Consider the following 17,877-nt stretch of genomic DNA (forward strand, 5'->3'; position numbering starts at 1 on the left):
CTGTACCTTGTTCTGCCATCCTGGTTCATCCTGTCTCATTCCTCCTCATTATCGTTGGGATGGTGGACTGTGATCAGTGGAGCCCTGTTTGGGCAAAGGTGCTTCTCTGCTTCACAGGGTACAACCTGCCACTGCACATGGGGCTGCTTATAGCTGTGAGGTCAGAATAGGTGCACCTGGGTTCAGAGCTGGTCCAAGCTCAGCTCGCTTAGCAGATCCAGGCTTGCCCACTGTACCCCTTCTTGGGAGTGCAGGGCTGAGATCAGATATGGGACAGTTTAGTGTGTGATGTGGGCAAGGCTTTGTCTATAGAGATTCGGGGGGCAGCTTTGTATCAAGTTCATATCCAGGAGATATGAAGGCTTTTCTGGCTGGACATCAAGGGCCACTGTAGGAGAGACTGCCCTCGGAGGCAGTGAGCAGCCTGGGCAGGGACGGTCAAGCGGTAACCATGGGTCTCATGGCTAGCATGGCTAGTGGCCACTGATGCCTTCTCCCCACTCTCCTGCTGCACTCTGGGCTACCTTGCTATAGCTGCCATAACCCAGTGTCACAGTTGGGGTGGACTGAGCAACTGGTGTTAGCATCTCGCAGCTCACCTGAGCATCCTAAACCAAGGGGTTGGCAGAAGGATCTGAGTAGCTTCTTGTGGCATCCTCTCCTCGCGTCTTCACTTCGTCTTTCCCTCTATATGTATGCACCAAGTTCACCCTGAGTGAAAGGAGGCCAGGTATGCTGGGACAAAGCACAGCTCTACCTGTGGTGGACATTGTCCAGTTCTTCCTCCTGCATCCCAGGAACATAGGCTTAGGAAGCAGCTCCAGCTCACCTGTGAACCCGCCTAGGTCAGGTCACCTGTGCAGTGATTACCTGTGTCTGTCCTTGCCTCTTTCCTTCCAGGGAGCAAAAGGGGAAGATGGGAGTCCAGGGCTACCCGGCCCCAGGGGTGACCCTGGAGCTCCGGGACTGCCCGGGCCACCTGGCAAAGGAAAGGATGGAGAGCCGGTGAGTAGCAGCCACGGGGGACCCTGGGTAGGCTGAGAAAGAAAATGGAGCAGATACAGGGAGACTGAGTCACAGCTGGCTGGGCTGCATGGACCAACAACCCACTGTGGTGTGTGGTCAACTGGGGGGCTGTGCATGGGCAAGCAGCCCATTGTGGTGTGTGGTCGCCTGAGGAGCCATGCGTGGGCAACCAGCCCATGGTGATGTGTGGTCAACTGGGACAATTGGGGCTGTGCGTGGGCAACCAGCCTGCTGTGGTGTGTGGTCGCCTGAGGAGCCATGCGTGGGCAACCAGCCCATGGTGATGTGTGGTCAACTGGGACAATTGGGGCTGTGCGTGGGCAACCAGCCTGCTGTGGTGTGTGGTCGCCTGAGGAGCCATGCGTGGGCAACCAGCCCATGGTGATGTGTGGTCAACTGGGACAATTGGGGCTGTGCGTGGGCAACCAGCCTGCTGTGGTGTGTGGTCACCTGAGGAGCCATGTGTGGGAAACCAGCCCACTGTGGTGTGTGGTCAGCTGGGGGGGCTGTGCATGGGCAAGCAGCCCACTGTGGTGTGTGGTCGCCTGAGGAGCCATGCATGGGCAACCAGCCCATGGTGATGTGTGGTCAACTGGGACAATTGGGGCTGTGTGTGGGCAACCAGCCTGCTGTGGTGTGTGGTCAGCTGGGGGGGCTGTGCATGGGCAACCAGCCCGCTGTGGTGTGCAGTCATTTTAGTGGGTCCCTGTGTAGTGTGATTCCTTCTCTGTGTGCACACCCATAAGAAAGTTTATTCCTAAGTCAGTGGTGGGAAGATGATAACAGTAATCAATCATGAACCTGAGTAGTTACAACCACAGACTTCCCTGGCAGCTTTTGAAAACTTGTGAATTATTTCTGGAATGTTTTACGTACTGGTTTTTTATTACAGTTGTCTAGATTTGACTGCGACCCTGGGAAGCACTGGGGGTGGACGATCGCATGTGTTTTGGGCTGGAGAGCCACGCGTGGGTGTCAGTGTGTGTGCCAGGGGACACAGAGTCCACAGGGATGGGCTTGTCTGGGCCCTTGAGACCCCCATGATGAGGGTGGACAGTCATGCAAACTTGCATCTATAGCTCTCAATACATGGGTATGCACACGTAGCATCGGGCTCCCTTGGTCCACTCTGGCGCCTTGAGCCAGTACTTTCCAGAGAAGAATTTTGATGTTAATTCTGATGGAGAGCACCCGCCAGGTACAACCTGGCACTGAAGAGCCTATCCCATAGCTACCCCCAGGTCTTGATACCAAGGCAGAGAAGGAAGACATTGAGATTTGGTCTTACCATTTCCCTGTGTGGGTCTAAAAGCAAGGACTTTGGTGGAAAGACAGTCAGAGAGGCTGAGAGATTTGCTCAAGGCCCACAGGGAGCAGGTGCAACATGAGCTTCTGTTTCCTTGGCCTGGGCTTGTGTCTGAGTGAGGGTCTCCTCTGGCTCTCTCCAGCTGTGCAGAGGATGCACAGGGCTGGTGCATGCTGCTGACTCAGAGCTCTTGGCATCTTCATGTGCTTCCTTTCAGGGACTTCGTGGTTCACCTGGATTACCTGGACCTCTGGGAACAAAGGTAAGTGCTCATCCAAGCCAACTGTGAATGCCACATGTTGTATTAGCTAGACGGAATTTCTGAAGGTTTATTTATTTGAAAGAGAAAGACAGACGGACATTGCCTATCCCCTGCTCCACTCCCCAAGTGGCCTCATTAGCTGGAGTTGGGCCTGACTGAAGGCAGGAGCCAGGAATTCTGTCCTGGTCTCCCACATGGGTTGCAGGGACCCAAGCACTTGGACCATTTTCTTCTGTCTTCCTGTGGATATTAGTAGGGAACTGGACCAGAAGTGGAGCAGCTGGGATTTGTGCCAGCACTCAGATGGGATGCCAGCATCGCAGGGTCTCTTAGACCCACTGTGCTATAATGGCACTCCCTGGAAATTTTAGCCTCACTTCACTCTACTTCCGCCCTTCTTGGCTCACCACATTTATTGGGGAGTATTGCCTGACTCTTGATTGCAGTGCTGGAGTTGCCACACAGTTGCTACTGAATTGCTACACAAAGATTGAAATTGGAAGACATTGTGTCTAAGCAGACTTGTGGTGGTGTCTAATTTTGGTAAGAGGTGAAACTGAATTTGAGAGCATCCGGTGATGAACTTGATTTCTTACTCATGCTCAGTGCAATAATGTCTGTACTTATTTGTGTGGGGGAGGGAATTCTGACCTGTCCAGAGCTTGAACTTGAACTCGGCAACTCCTCTGTCCTCAGAGGCCCCAGTCCCTCCCATCTACTCCTTCGTTTATGGGAGCAGATAAAAGAAAAGAGAGTGAGTCTGGTGGGAAGAAAACATGGGCTGGCCTCGAGGTGGCACGTCTGTGTCCTGCAATTTCTGCAGGCTCTCAGCACGGGGGATTGGCTGCTGACCCCCTCTGCTAGCTATTCCCCCCATGCCTGCAGTAGTCAGGGCAGCGCTGGGCTGAAGCTAAGAGCTGAAAATCTGACTTGGGTCTGCCACCCGGGTGAGTACTCAGTGCTGCCGGCTGCCTCCCAGGCTCTGCATTAGCATGGAGTTAGAATCAGAGTCTGGATCCAGGCACTGAACCCAAGCAGCTGTCCTTGGGGTGTGTATGTCTTAGCCAGCGTTTTTACCACTAGCCTAAACTCTCACCCCTGTTACCTGAAAGACCATTCACCTGAGGGTCGGAGACCCCCTCTCCTCCCCTTGTGCTCCTGGGTAACTGTGTCTGGCGTCTCAGCAGTGTAACCGTTTCTCCCAGGCAGCAGCAGAGATGAGGCAATCGGACTCAGCCTAGCTGGCCAGCCAGCACCTGTTCCACGGGACCCAGAGGAAGGCCTGCTGGCCTTTTGATCACAAGTTTCTTCTTGTTTGGAATGTTGGACGTTTGGTGCTGGTAACATGTGAATGTGTGAGTTGGGCTGTGGAGTGGAGATGAGCGCTTGCAGGGTCAGTGGGCGCTCAGGAGGAGGAAGGAGAGAGAGGTCCCGGGAGAGCATCATTTTCCCCTTGGCCCTGGTGCTGATGTGATGTCCCCTGGGGGGCCTCAGGATGGGACTGTGTAAAGGCTGTCAGTGTCCACTCTCAGCTCCTCTGAACTGTTGGCGGAGGACAGGAAGGACAGATGGAGGCAGCTGTGTGAATGTGCAGTCCTTGAGTCTTGGTGTTCAAGGCTGAGAAAGAGCCTCCGGGCAAGGGGCAGGCAGGGGAGGAAGCCGGTGTGAGCAGATCGCGTGGGAGATGTCTCAATAGGTGGCCACATGTCCTCCTCTCCTCTGCTTGGACCATGGACTTGGGCCAGGCTAGGCCCGGGACTGGACTGGCATAGAATATGCACATTAAACATTTTACAGCAAAACTGAAGTGCACAGCATATGGATTTTCCTGACATTTCGTCTTTTTTTTTTAAGTGGTATTTTAATTTTATAAGTCAGCATTTTACCATGTTCACTGAAGATGAGACATTTATACCTATACATGTGTGCTGTTTTCTTGAAAACAAAGACACTGCAGTCACAGTGAGGGCTTCATGGCAGTGACTGGAGTCCAGGGAAAGGGCTGCATTTGTCATTTCCATGCTCTGAGTCAATGAAACAGCGTTTATAGCTCAGTACCCAATGATATGACATGCACACAAATTTTACACCCCATATATTACACCAAGTGAAATGTATTATTGGTCTCTCTCGATCTGGCTTATTGCATTCAGCATAATGATCTCCAGTTGCATCCGTTTTGCTGTGAGTGTCAAGATTCTATCTTGTTATATGGCTGAGCAAAAGTCTAATGTGTATGTCTACCATATTTTCTGGCATCCTCAATGAACGGGCATCTCGGGTGAGTCCATCTGCTCGTGTGACTTGGGCTGCTGTAACACCAAAGTGCAGATCTCTCATAGGGCAATTTCATTTCAGCTGGATTTTTCCCCAGGAGTGGAACAATCAGTTCATATTGTAGATCTATTGTGCGTTTTCCAAGGAATCTACATACTGCTTTCCAGTATGGTGCCAATTTGTATTTCCAGCCTCAGTGTGTTAGGTAGCTATTGCATCCTCTGACTCGGGTGACAAAGCGACAGGATACAGCTGTAATAGTCTGTATTATTCAGCTTTGAGTCTTGATAAGATATATGGGGATTTGTTTGAATGTTATTTTGTAATAAAGGGTCTAAGGGGAGGACAGGCTTGGGGGCACAGGACAAAGTTGGCCTTATTTTGAGAGTGGACATGGCATCACTTGATGGGTGGTTTTGACGTCTGATCCGCTCTGGCCCGCTCACGGCTGGATGAGCCGGCAGCAGACAGCTCACAAAGGTCGTGCCCCTTCTGAGTGCATCGTGTGTCTCCTTGTTTGTCCCGTCGCTTCCCCGCTCCCCGTATGTACCAATTAGATTTTCCTGAGGATCTTGTACTTCCTGGAACCACTCATGTTGTCTTATTCTAAAGAAATGTACTCACTGCAAGTTTGCGGTGAGGAATGCTGTGTCTCCCAGAGGACAGCAGCAGCAGGGGCATTCCTCCCCACACCCACCTCTCCCCACGTCCCTGCAGGACAATGACAGCATCCTGGCTCCGTCTTTGGGGAGCACTCTGTCTTTGGCGAGAGGGATGTCCTGTCCCTCTCCTTCCCCACAAATGACACTCTGCAGAACTCAGCCCTGACAGTAGGAGGCCCCGTGAATCATCCCGGGCTGCGAGCCCAAATCATCGCTTCCAGAGAACAAGTAGTGAGTGCCCGCTGAGCGAATCTATCACTCACAGACTCGTTTGAGCAGCAGTCTCATTGCAGGGGAAACAGATTCTCTTAGAAGCTTCATCTCTTCAACATCCAAAATGCTATGGTTCTCATTGGAAATCATAGGTAGAGGACAGGATGCTTACTAATTGTTTTTAAAGCTTAAAAAGATATGCCCCAATAGAGCAATCAGTGGCCCTGGCATGTTTGCCAGATTTTATCAGCTCTTCACGACAGCTTCTCTGCCTGTTGCCATTCAGCCCTCAAGTTCAGTAGTCCCATGAGTGCTAAGTGGCTGGAACTGGGGCATTTGTCATTGTGTCTGCAGGCATGGCTGCAGTTCAGCTGAGCTGGAGAACACAGGGGCAAGGTCTCTGACACAGAATTGGTGAGGCCATGTGTAGCTGAGGCCAAGTTTGATTTGGATTTTGGACGGACCATAATTGGCAGAATGTATAGATATAATGTGGACCTGGAATCAAACTCCTCAACATTTATCCAGCAAGCTGTGTCAACCAACAGTCATGCAACGTGTCAACACCCTGTGTCCTTGCAAGCCAGGCTTTATCATCAATGAGGAATTGGAACTTGTGGATAAGGGGTGGCCCCAATCTCAGCTTAGTCTCCTGGACATAGAAAACCTTGTCTTCCCTTCTGTCTTTTTTCCTGCATTGCTTTTCTCCCTTCAAAGTCCAGAATGGCAGGTGGAAGAGAACAGTATCCCACACAGGAGCTCTGTGTGGTGCTGAGAGTTGGGCTGGGCCCAGCGCCGACCCAAGAGAGCACAGCACGTGCTGATTTGGCCATTCCTCTCCCTGTAGTGAGGGGGCATTCACCTGTCCTTTTCTTGAGCCCATAGTTCATACATGTTGAAACCAGAACTCAGAGGCAGGCAGGCACCTGGCACCCAAGTCCTCACTGTTCACCACTAGACTTGAAGGCAAGCCCTTATCTTGGCTGTCCCTGAGGTCCTCACCTTAATATCCAAAACTTGATTCCCCAAATGTGGGTACTTGGCAGACTCTTGTGAACTGATGAACCCTGTCTGGGTGCTCTGGCATCTGAGTTGGCTTGTGTGTCTCTGCTCCGTACTGGGCTCTGGTTGGGAAGGAGGTGAGCCGAGGTTTGGGGAAGACATGGTAAGTTTGGGCTGTGGTCACACTTGGAACCCCATTGGTGGTTAAGGGCAAGGAGCAGTCAACCTTGGTCCAGGCAGTGGTGGGCAGAGTGGGACAATCGTTGTACAGGGGGACCTCCAAGTGCTGCCCAGAGGTGGGCTAGCCAAGGGTTGCAATGGGGAGCGGTCAGATCCTAGGGGACAGACACATATCTCTCCCCCGCCCCCAGCCTTCTGCCTTCTAGTACTAATGTCTGCTTCTTTTTGTTCTCCTTCCAGGGGGCCCAAGGAGCACCTGGAATCCCTGGATCTCCTGGCAGCCGTGGCGACCCGGGCATCGGGGCTGCTGGCCCTCCTGTGAGTCCTGAAACATTTTGACTTTGGACCACAGGTTCTTTCACAGTGGCTTTCACAGTGCACAGCCTGGGCCTCATGCAGGGGCATCCCTCAGTGAACCCCACAGTGGGTTAGCAGGTCCTTGAGCCCCTTGGAAGACTGGCTGTCACTGTGGCTGATATTGGCATAGGATTTGATGTACTTCTGATGGGAATGGTGCCTTGTAATGATCAGGCTTGTCTGATTCCAAGAGAGGACAGGACAAATTGCCATAAGATTGAAACTGAATCGTAGCCAGTGGCCCTGGCAGGCTGAGGGAAGGTCTGATAGGGGAAGGCACTTGATGTTTTCGGCAAAAGAGGTGGGTGGATTGGTCACTCCAACTTCTTTAATTACTATAGGGATGGTCACGGATGGAATCTGGTCCCCAGCATGAAGTCCACCAACTGTTCCTCAAGCTATTAGTGTGAGCATATAGCCAAGTCCGTTTATGAATGTCCTGCAGGTTGCAGCTTTGTGAACCCTCGGATCCTAAGGACTGAACAAGGTCCAGCTCTCCCTTCCCCACTGCATCCCCTACCCCAAGCTGCAGGGGCACAGGCCTCTGGAGGGACTCCCTGCTGCATCCCCTGCCCCAAGCTGCAGGTGCACAGGCCTCTGGAGGGACTCCCTGCTGCATCCCCTACCCCAAGCTGCAGGGGCACAGGCCTCTGGAGGGACTCCCTGCTGCATCCCCTGCCCCAAGCTGCAGGTGCACAGGCCTCTGGAGGGAACTGCAGCCTTGGCTCTGAAATGTGAAGTACATTTCCCCAGAGAATGGGTGTGCGTTACATTTCTTTTCATTGTGAATAGGATTCGGGCCTTCCGTCCGTTGCCGCTCGCTCATTTTCCCCTTGGAACGGTAACGAGGCTGCCTTCGTTCTCCGTTTGCTGAATGGCAGTCTTCAGACCTTAAAGCTCATTTCCGATTCTGAAGTCTTCTCCTGTCGAGCCCTTTCTTTTCTTGAGATATCACACAAATGCTTCCGAAAGTCGCGTTTCTTTTTTCCCCTGGCAGCCTTGTCCTATTATTTTACAGAAGCTCAAATGCTCAGTCCTTTTCAAATGCCATTGCTAAGCTTCAGGGTAGCTGAACTGCCAGTATACTGCTCTGGTTATTGTTGTTTTAACACTAACTTTACCTCCGCGAGTGCTGCCTGCATATAAACTGGAGCGGCACCGACAGACCCAGTCTCTTCTGGGTCTTGTATTCAGGAAGTACAAACTGCCACGAATACAAGCCAAAGCAACAGCACTGCTCAGTCATGGCTCTCAGAGTAAAAAGGGGAAATGCAGTTTACTGTGCATATGTAACTTGTTAAGTACAGATGCTTTGTCTTCCACCAGTGGGCTCCTTCCATCCCACCGTCATCTCTCTGAAATATTATGTCTTCTCCATCCTTCCATTCCTCAGCCTCAGCCCTTGCCTTCCCACTGGAGATGACCACCCACCTCTGCTCCCGCCCAGTAGCCACAGAGGCTCACGTCCAGGCAGTAGGAGGGCTGCCAGCGTGCATCCTCCAGACATCCCTGGAAGCCATGGCTAGAGGCAGGTGGAGTTCCCTTGAGAATGTTTCTCTTGGTTTTCCACCAAAAATGTTCTCAGCTGGAATTCTTGATGGACACACACCTGCACTCCAAGACCTTGGTTGTGTCTTTCTGTCTGGTTCTTTCTGCAGCACATGGGACAGTGGGGAGGCACATGGTTTAAACTGTCTTCTTGCTAAAGTCTCACACATGCTGAGGCTTCTGGCTCCTGCAGGACTTGACCCTCAGTATAGACAGATCCAGTGAAAGCCCAGAGCCCAGCTCCTGGATGTGGCACCTGCCACCACCCACTGGTTTCTACCCCTCCCCCTCCCCTCTACCCTGCACGGGTTCACTCTAGTAAGCCCGGAATCAGAGAGCTGGGTAGCAGGGCTAGGGCAAAAATCACCCTTCCCCATGTAAGGACGAGCTACAATCGCTGTGAGATGTGTCCCTGCCTGAGTGGTCGCACCGGCCAAGTGACCAGCTCCCACCAAAAGGCCATACATCAAGTATTTCATGATGTTCCACTTCTTCCACTTATTAAAGACTTGCACCGACAATATAACTGTATTGACTTTTCATAAATCTGTCTTTGGCCAGCAGCCTACATTGCTATTGGCCTTGGGATTTGCATGAAAAGGTCAAGGATGTGCTGACCGTCAGCATGAGCAGGAAGCAAGGACCGGGGTGTATCCAGCTCTCCCCTACAGGAGTGCTGTTCCTTGCCAAGTGCTCTGTGTCTAACCTCCTGCTGGGGCTTGGGACATCCGCTGCCTCTACCACAGCCAGTCCTGCCACAGTCAGTCCTGCCTTTTGGCATCCCCCGAGAGCCAGATTGAGGGGTGAGGATTCTATGTGAGAGATGAGATCTCAGGCGTCACCACCGGGGGTGGGGCGCAGAGTGAGACAGAGACAGCAAGAGAGACTGGGCAGAGTGTGTTAGTAAGCAGGTGTCCTGGGCAGCTGGGGCTTGCCCCACTCACCTCTGGGAGACCACGTGCTGCGACCTCAGGCTTGTTCCACAAAAGGAGCCACACGGTGGCCTGTTGATGTCCCAGCCCCCGGGGGTCACTGGATAAAGGCTGCTCCCTGGGCAGGCTCTGGTTGCAGACACCGCCAGCCCCTCTGCAGCCAGGTCTCTCTGCCCTGCATCTCCGTGTTCAACCTCCGTGGCCTTCGCTTGCAGGGATGGCACTGCCACCCTGGAGGGGAACCAGGGTCTAATCAGTAGGCTTCTGTTGTGGCCGCTCCCTGGGGCATGGCTGCTGAGGTCGTTATTTGTCATCCCCTTCTTGCTTCAAGACCTTCGCAAGCCAAAGCCTGGCTTTCCTCTTTGGGTTGCCTCTGATTTTCCTGCAGCGAAGTCTGGGGCAGAGCTGAGCGCTACCGGACCTCGCTGACACCACTCAGAGGTTCTGTGAGGACAGCCTGGAACATGCTGCTCCCACTTTGATGTGCGTCTCCTGGTGGGGTGGTGTCGACGGTCTCGGGGAGGATGACAAGGGAATGGTATCAATGACGTCACCTGCTTCCTGGCCTCGGTCCGCTTTGATGTCATAGAAGTCCTCCTCCTGGGATGGATCTCTCAGCCTTCCACTCTGATAGGCTCTCTCCACCCTCATTGCTCCCTGCAGAGTAGCCCCACACCCTTCATGGCCTGACACGGAGGGTGCACACACAGTGACTGGTTGACCGCCCCCAGCGGCCTGCAGGTGGCCAGCAGAAGAACTGGCCCATGCACCGGAGTATTTCACAGGTCCTTACAGAAGGTCCCTTTTTGTCCTTTTCATGTCTCCACCTTGCAGTGGATGACAAAGGGTACTGGTCATCACAGCCCATGTGGACCGTGACCCGGCAAGGGTTAAAGTGGCTGGCATCCCCATCCCATAACAGCCATCCGACAGCCATTCCAGGTGGGTCCTACAGTTCCCGGCACTGGAGAAATGAGGAAGCAGACCTCAACGTGTGAGTGCACTGCCCTGGAGCCCCAGGACGAGCGGCAGCTGGACGGGACCTAAGTAGCCACTGCAAGTGCTCACCCTCCCCCACCGTCCCTGCTGACTTCTGTGGGCTGAACTAGTGCTTTCCTGGCCTATACCACTGCACTGTCACTCATCTAACTCATGTCCAGTGCCTGGGGTCGCTGATACTCAGGCCATACTGAAGATTCCACTGGCTGGTGTCTTGTGGACAGGGATGTGGCAAGTCGACTACACTTCCCATGTATGACCACCAGGGGGCACAAGGAATTTGTTAGGAATTATGCCCTTGGCCACTTGTGTATCCAAGGCAGGATTTCACTCCTGGAGCTTTGCTCTGTCCCTGGTCAGTGCACAAATCTGGGCTCTGTGGGCATTGAGCGACAGGACTAAGGAGGATAAGGAAGAATCCACCCCACATTTTCTAGACTCTGGGGTTCCTGTGCTGCTCCAGGTAGACCCAGAAGCTGGCTTTTAGCTCAAAGCCCTGGGAGAGGGTACTGCTTCAATAAGTCTTTCCTGTCGCTTCTGGGCACTGCACTGGCCCTCCCTGCCCCGGACTGTGCAGAGGACACTGTCATGTCTGCCTCGCACTGCCTCAGGTCCTCTGCAGGTGACAGGGCCATAACCCTGGCTGGTGTTACTGCCCCCACCCTACCGTGCGCCCAGCCAGGGAGGTCTTCTCTCCCTGCGGACTCCCCAGCCCCCTTCACCCTCCACACATCGCTTTCCAGCTGTCTCCCTCTGGCTGAAGATGGCCCTGACACGCCAGGCTGATGCTGGCAGCTCTAGGCCTGCTCAAGCCTAGCCCACCGGGTCCTGAGTGCTTGTCCCAGGAGAGGTTTTCTTCACGTCTTGAGCAGATGCATGTCCCACCCCCAGGCAGCACTGTCCCCCTCTCGTCCCAGGCCTGTGCTCCTGGCAGCCATCCAGGTGGAAGAACGTGGGAAATACAGCACACCTTATTCTCCTCTGCGTCTGCACATCAGCTCTAGCCCGGCATTGCAGCAGACTAACAGGTGTCTGTTCGTTTTTACTGACTGCGTCACAAATCGTGTGGCGGTGTCTGTGGACGCACTCCATATGCACATGTGTATGTTTGCACGTCCAAAGGCGTGTGTGAAGGCACTTCAGTAGTTTATGGGAATGGAATTGGGAGGAATGGCATTCTGAGTGTGGATGGGAGCCGGAGGGAAAGTGCGACATCTATGGTTTTTCCCTGGGCTTGTCAGCTCATTCACTTGGTTAGGAGAAACAGAGGCTGTCTTCCGAGACTGCTGAGACCATGCATCACTAGCGTGTGTCCCAGGAGTTGTTTTTCACCTGTTAAATGCAGCCGTGTGGTCACCTTGCAAAATGCCCATTGCCACGATTCTTAAAACACATTCTTCCTATACATTCCTAGTTTTATATTAGCTTCAAATTTAGCCTGACTCTTGAGTTTCTAAGAATTTCTGTGACTCTGATTTTCTTTTTAAAAATTCTGACTGCTCTTGATACCTGTTTTAATAATGTCACATTGTTTTTTCTCACCCTTTGATTTCTCCTGTGTTTGCTTTGGCTGCAGTTTTGCTGTTGCCGGGAATGCCCAGCGTGCCAGCTGGTACTCATGGGGCTCTCAGCTGCTTACCCCACTGTGGCTCTCGTGGGGAGTCTGATGTAATTTGGGATGGGGAGTTCCTGTCCTTTGGCCTTGTGCCCGTGAGCGTCTTACGGCCTGCCAGGCTCCGGGTCCCTGGGGTTGACTTGCGTATAAGCGCAACAGTTTCAGCTGGTTTTTTCAGGATTCGTGTTTCACGGCCCCCGGATGCCAGGGAGTGTGGGGCCTCAGAGGTGCTTCTTCCCCGCGCAGCCGTCTAGACAAGGACATCGGGCTGACTTAACTCTCGCTCCTCCACACTCCACGTGCCTTGGCCCACCAGTCAGATCTCCTGTGCATTCACTCGCGCAGAACCCAAGGACTGGCCGTCTCCTGAACAGCTCCCATAGCCGAAAAAGCCTCCACATTGGAGTAACATTCTGTGACTTGTTAAATTTGGATTTGGGGATCTGAAGCCAAAATTTTAACTGGAAAACAGCCACGCTCATTTGTTGCAAGGTCTCCTGTGACTACTCCGGCATCCAGCCGAGGAGCGGCTAGCCGTGACGGAGCTGCCAGGAGCTGGGGAGTCAGGGACGTCAGTCTGTGCTGTTACAGGATCGGACTCCTGCTCCGATCACTTCGAGATCCTGTCTTAGCGCCCAGGGAGCCCACAGCCTTGTTCCCTGAGCCTGTACAGCTCTCAGAACTCGACTTCCATCCAGGGAAGAGCAGGCTCCGGAATCCTGACCCTGATTCGCAGTGGCCTGTTTTTTTTATGAAAGTCAGATATACAGAGAGGAAGTTCTTTCGTCTGTTGATTCATTCCCCAAGCAGCCTCAATGGCCGGAACTGAGCCGATCTGAAGCCAGGAGCCTGGAGTCTCTTTTGGGTCTCCCTCGTGGGTGCAGGGTCCCAAGGCTTTGGGCCGTCCTCGATTGCTTTCCCAGGCCACAAGCAGGGAGCTGGATGGAACGTGGGGCCACCAGGATTAGAACCTATGCCTGTATGGGATCTCAGCATGTGCAAGGTGAAGACTTTAGTCACTAGGCTACTGCGCAGGGCCCAGTGACCTCTCTGTCTCTGAGGATTCTTCCTACTTTCTTTGGTGCTCAGCTAAGCACTGAGGGTGCTTGCTCTGCCCTTCGAGGTGGCTCTGGGGCACGGACCATGGGCAGGTGGTAAGCTGCCTGAGCCATCAGACTGCAGCAGCTTGGGCATTGGGGAGAACGCCTTGCCTTCTCATGGGCCTGCTTAGGGATGTTCTCATGGACTCAGGGCAAGGACTAGGATTAACTGCCCTGGCAGGTGAGCACCGCGTGCTGTCCTCTGGCCGGTGGCTGCTCTTAGAGCACACACCTGTGCTGAGACCGTAGCGATGCCTCCCCATCCAGGCTGATGTCCTCTGAGAAGAAGACTGGTGATGAGAGGAGACATCAGGTGTGTGCAGAGCCATGGGTGTCTGTTGGGTATCCTCAGGGATGCAGGAGGCACCCTGCAAGGTCGTGACGTGCAAACGGTGACGACTGAATCCAGATAGAGACGCAGGGTAGAGGCTTTCTGCAAAAGCGACAGCATAACAGGAGGCTGAGATGCAAGGGACAGTTGCACTCACCGTGAGACCTTCCACCCCATCCAGGATCACATCGTGAATGCTGTGCCTGGAAGGCATGTTCTAGCTAGACACAGGCCTGGACGAGCCTGTGGGATGCCTGTGCACACCCCACTGCCACTTGTGCCACACAGGTTGGGCAGTGTGAGCCTTGGGTTCCCCATGCAGTCCTGAGCGGGAAGAGCCAGTGCATCCATGGAATGTAGCCTGGTGAAGCTAGGGCTGCTGGGTCCAGCCCCACACCAGAGGGGCCTGGGTGCCAGCAGCCACGTGGGAGGGAGGGCAAGTGGCAACAGTTCTATTCGGGGACCGATGGCAGAAGTTGCAGCGGGGTCTCTGTTAGCATTTGTGGGTAGGCACGTGGCGGTGTGACTTTAAGGTGTGAGGATGCTAACAGTGCCAGACTGGCACCACGGTAACCACAAGAGCATATTGGGGTGGGCATTTTGTTCCTACTTTACTTACTTGTCTCTTTGTTTCTTAGGGCCCTTCCGGACCACCAGGAGACAAAGGGCCCCCGGTACAGTATGCTTTGCACAAAGATTTGGGTTTGTCTGGGAGGAATCCTGCTCAGATCATTGTCATGTTAAATGGGAGGCACCCAAACCACTGCCATTAAATGTTGCAGGCTCTCTGAGCTCCGAGCCTTGGATTCAGAGTAGGCTGGGACAGAGATGTGTTTGAGTAGGAATGCGGGGCTGGGACTGGCTTTGTCTTTTGCCGTCTGCCTGCCACACAAGGGCAGTGATGGCTTATAAACTCAACCACGTTGCCGGAAGAGCAGCTGACTTTGAGTCCTGTCTTCACTGTCCCCATCACGAGTCCATGAGCAGATGGGTTGGGGGCTCTGCCAGTCTGAGAAAGCAGTGAGACCCCGAGTCACCGTGGAAACCTGTGGGCTCGTTGTGTGTGGAAGCAACAGGAGTGCTCGCACTTGGCATCTGTCCAATGGAATGCCTGTGTGCGCTTGCGCATTCCTTTATGGGAGGGGAGCTAAAGAATGGCAGTTGGAACAACACTGTCCCTAACATCACAGGGTCGTATTTTACAGAATCTCTGATTTAAAGAGGGCAGGCATCTTCGGTGCCCATTTTAATAGTTGAGATTGAGGTTCAGAAGTTAATTGATAAGCACAGGACTTCAGGGCCAGTCATTACAAAGTGGACGTGCAGTGGATGGGGCTCTGTGTGGAGGGATGAGGGTGGATGGGAGGTCTGTGGAGACCCCAGAAGAAGCAGCCACCTTGCCTAGCACCTGCCCGGAAGGATATCTGAGACCCAGGAGCAGATCCAGTCAGGGAAAATCTTAAGGGAAAAGTGAGATCCATAGCAAAGCCCAACTGTGTCATTTGCTGGCATCGTTGATTCATTCTCAAGAGAATGGAAATGATGTTCTGGTAACAAGCGGCAGTGGCCAAGCATGTCCTGAGCATGTGGCCAGGCCCTGAGCAAGGGCACAAATGGAACCGGTGAGAGCCCTTGGGGCTACATGTCTGCAAGGACGCCAGGAGGCAAGGCCAGGCCCAATTCACCACCACACAATGTCCCTTCCACCAGCAAAGGGTGTGCAAGTGAGGCCTGGACAGTGTGGCCAGTGGGAAAGCTTTCCAGAGAGTTCTGTGCGTGTAGGTGGAGGTGAGCCCATCGTGTTCATGGGGCAGGGAAGTGAGTCTATGTTCATGCTGGGCTTTGGGCTCACGTCTTTGGATTTCTTACCAACCATTTGTACCCTGGGAAGTTTGGAGGGCGGTATGTCTGCTTCAACATGGGCTGTGTCTCCTCTGCTTTTCCCCCAGGGACCTCGAGGCTCACCAGGCTTCCCTGGCCCTCAGGGACCAGCTGGCCAGGATGTGAGTACAGGGAAAGGGCCTGGGCTCGGCCATGGCTCTTGGGGTTCACCACCCACGTAGGCAGCTTCATAGCTCAGTCAAGGCCGTGCACAAGGCCCCATAGTGGATTTCTTTTTTTTTTTCAGTTTTGCTATACTTGTGAATGGGGCCCATTGCTGTCCACTGTTGCGGTTTGTTTGGCTCCTAGCAGCTTCACACTCCTGGGCATCCCTCCCAGTGTCCCCTGCTCCCCAGTTAGTGTTTTTGCACTGAGAGTGGAGCTGGGAGGGAAGACAGTGGGGGGGCATGCAGTGTGCATCCTGAGACCACAGCGGTTTTAGCTTATTGCAAGCAGGGAGAGTAAGATCCCCTTTGGGCTCCACTTAAAATCTGTCCGCCAAATCCTGCCTCCACATACTCACATTCAGTCACTCTGTTCTCAATGCTGTGTCCTCCTCCCTTCCAAAGTTGCTCTTCCCGCCTGTGCTTGGGAAAGGATTGGGGAAGTTTAAGGCAAATGTGTGTGCAAGCATGTACGTATATGTGTGGGTGTGCGAACACACAGGCACGCAAGTGTGAGTGTGTGTGTTTCTAATTTTGTCTTGAGGAAAGGAGAACCAGGTGAGGTGGCTGACCTCTAAAGCGTGCTTCCACCGTACTTCCTGGGAAGGCCCTGGGTGTTCTGCTGGGTTTGGGAACTGTGGGTTTTCACTGGGATCAGTCTTTACGGCTGGGCAGTTTTTTCCCCACCAAGTTAAACTTGACTGGTGCAGAGGTGGCCCAGATGGTGGCTGGCTAGGGTCAGGCTTCTGTCAGTTAACATAATCATGGCTGATGTTTTCTCTCCCCCTCTTCTCTCAGGGTACACCAGGAAATCCAGGCGAAAGAGGCCCTCCTGGGAAGCCAGTATGTCATCTGCTGGTTCTGGAAGAGTATTAACCATCAGACAGGCCTCCAGGGAGAAATAAAATACTGAGCAGCCAGTCTAAGCACCCTTAGCCAAGGGGCTGTTGTGGGTGTGGGCCCAGGTGTAGGGAGGGTGGAGTCTGCAGGGAAGGCCAGAGAATAGGCTGTCCCAGGTGAGTGGGGGTGGAGTCTGCAGGGAAGGCCGGAGAGTGGGCGGGCCCAGGTGTGTGGGGGTGGAGCCTGCAGAAAATGGGCGGGCCCAGGTGCGTCGGGGTGGAGTCTGCAGGGAAGGAGACCTGAGGATTGGCAGACCCAAGTGCGCAGGGGTGGAGTCAGGGTGTGTCCAGGTGTAAGGGTGGGAGCAGCTCTGCAAATGCTGGAGGAAATGAGTCCATTGGAGGATGCTGTTGATGGGAGGAGTTGGAGTGGGGGGGGTCCCAGGCCTCAAGGATGAGACCTTCCGTCTGGTTTCAGGCCAGCTGCATATTGGGCATCAGTTTTTGCTGGTGAGTGTGGAGTCCCCTGTCTGGTGAGCCTGGGCTGCTCCGAGTTGTGGACAGGGAGCCGCTGTGGGCTCATACTTTTCTCCTGGTCCTATCCTGAATTGATTGATGAGTTCAGAGGAGACCCTGGCAGAGCTCCTGGTGTGTACTCTGAGATGGGTACAGGGTCTTGATGGGGGTTAGGGGAAGACTGTGCCAGGGCCTGCTCATCTCAGCCTCACTGGGGGCAGCCCCACTGCAGCCTTGTTGTCTGGGGTAAGGTCCTGCTGGAGCTGCAGGGAGATTTGAGCTCAGACCGGAAGACACACAGGCGTTAGGTGACCTCTGCCAAGTCTGGACCTTAACATTCTCTTGAACAAGCCAGCCACGTGCAGCTGAGGGCACGGTCATTCATACACATCTCAACCAGTCACTCCAGGGTAGGCGGGGGCTGGAGGAGAGACCTGTAACCTTCAGGTTCGCTGAACACACTGCCCCAGGTATGGGCAGCCTGTGGCTTGTCACTAATTGACTGTGCCATGTGTCCAGGATTCCCACAACCACGCTTGGATCCAGCCATTTGCTGCAAGGGTTTGTGGACCTTAGAGAAGCTTCTGGACTCAGGCTGGACTCCTTTGAAAGGATGCAGATTAAAATCAGCAGAGGGCAAGGGTGCACAGAAGAGTCCAGGAAAGCC

The 17,877-nt window shown here is 53.7% G+C and overlaps 1 protein-coding gene across 1 annotated transcript in view; it reads left to right on the top strand.

The window, feature by feature from the left end:
- Positions 1 to 17,877, top strand: part of COL22A1 (collagen type XXII alpha 1 chain) — a 199,795-nt gene that overhangs the window by 117,698 nt on the left and 64,220 nt on the right. Inside the window, exons 38-43 of the mRNA XM_040988507.1 lie at positions 901 to 1,005; positions 2,550 to 2,594; positions 7,169 to 7,246; positions 14,449 to 14,484; positions 15,760 to 15,813; positions 16,654 to 16,698. Coding sequence (XP_040844441.1) covers positions 901 to 1,005; positions 2,550 to 2,594; positions 7,169 to 7,246; positions 14,449 to 14,484; positions 15,760 to 15,813; positions 16,654 to 16,698 — 363 coding nt within the window. The remainder of the gene's footprint in view (positions 1 to 900; positions 1,006 to 2,549; positions 2,595 to 7,168; positions 7,247 to 14,448; positions 14,485 to 15,759; positions 15,814 to 16,653; positions 16,699 to 17,877) is intronic.

This window comes from Ochotona curzoniae, unplaced genomic scaffold (genome assembly GCF_017591425.1).
Source record: "Ochotona curzoniae isolate NIBS_2020 unplaced genomic scaffold, NIBS_Ocur_1.0 contig_4895, whole genome shotgun sequence".
NCBI classification, from domain to species: domain Eukaryota; kingdom Metazoa; phylum Chordata; class Mammalia; order Lagomorpha; family Ochotonidae; genus Ochotona; species Ochotona curzoniae.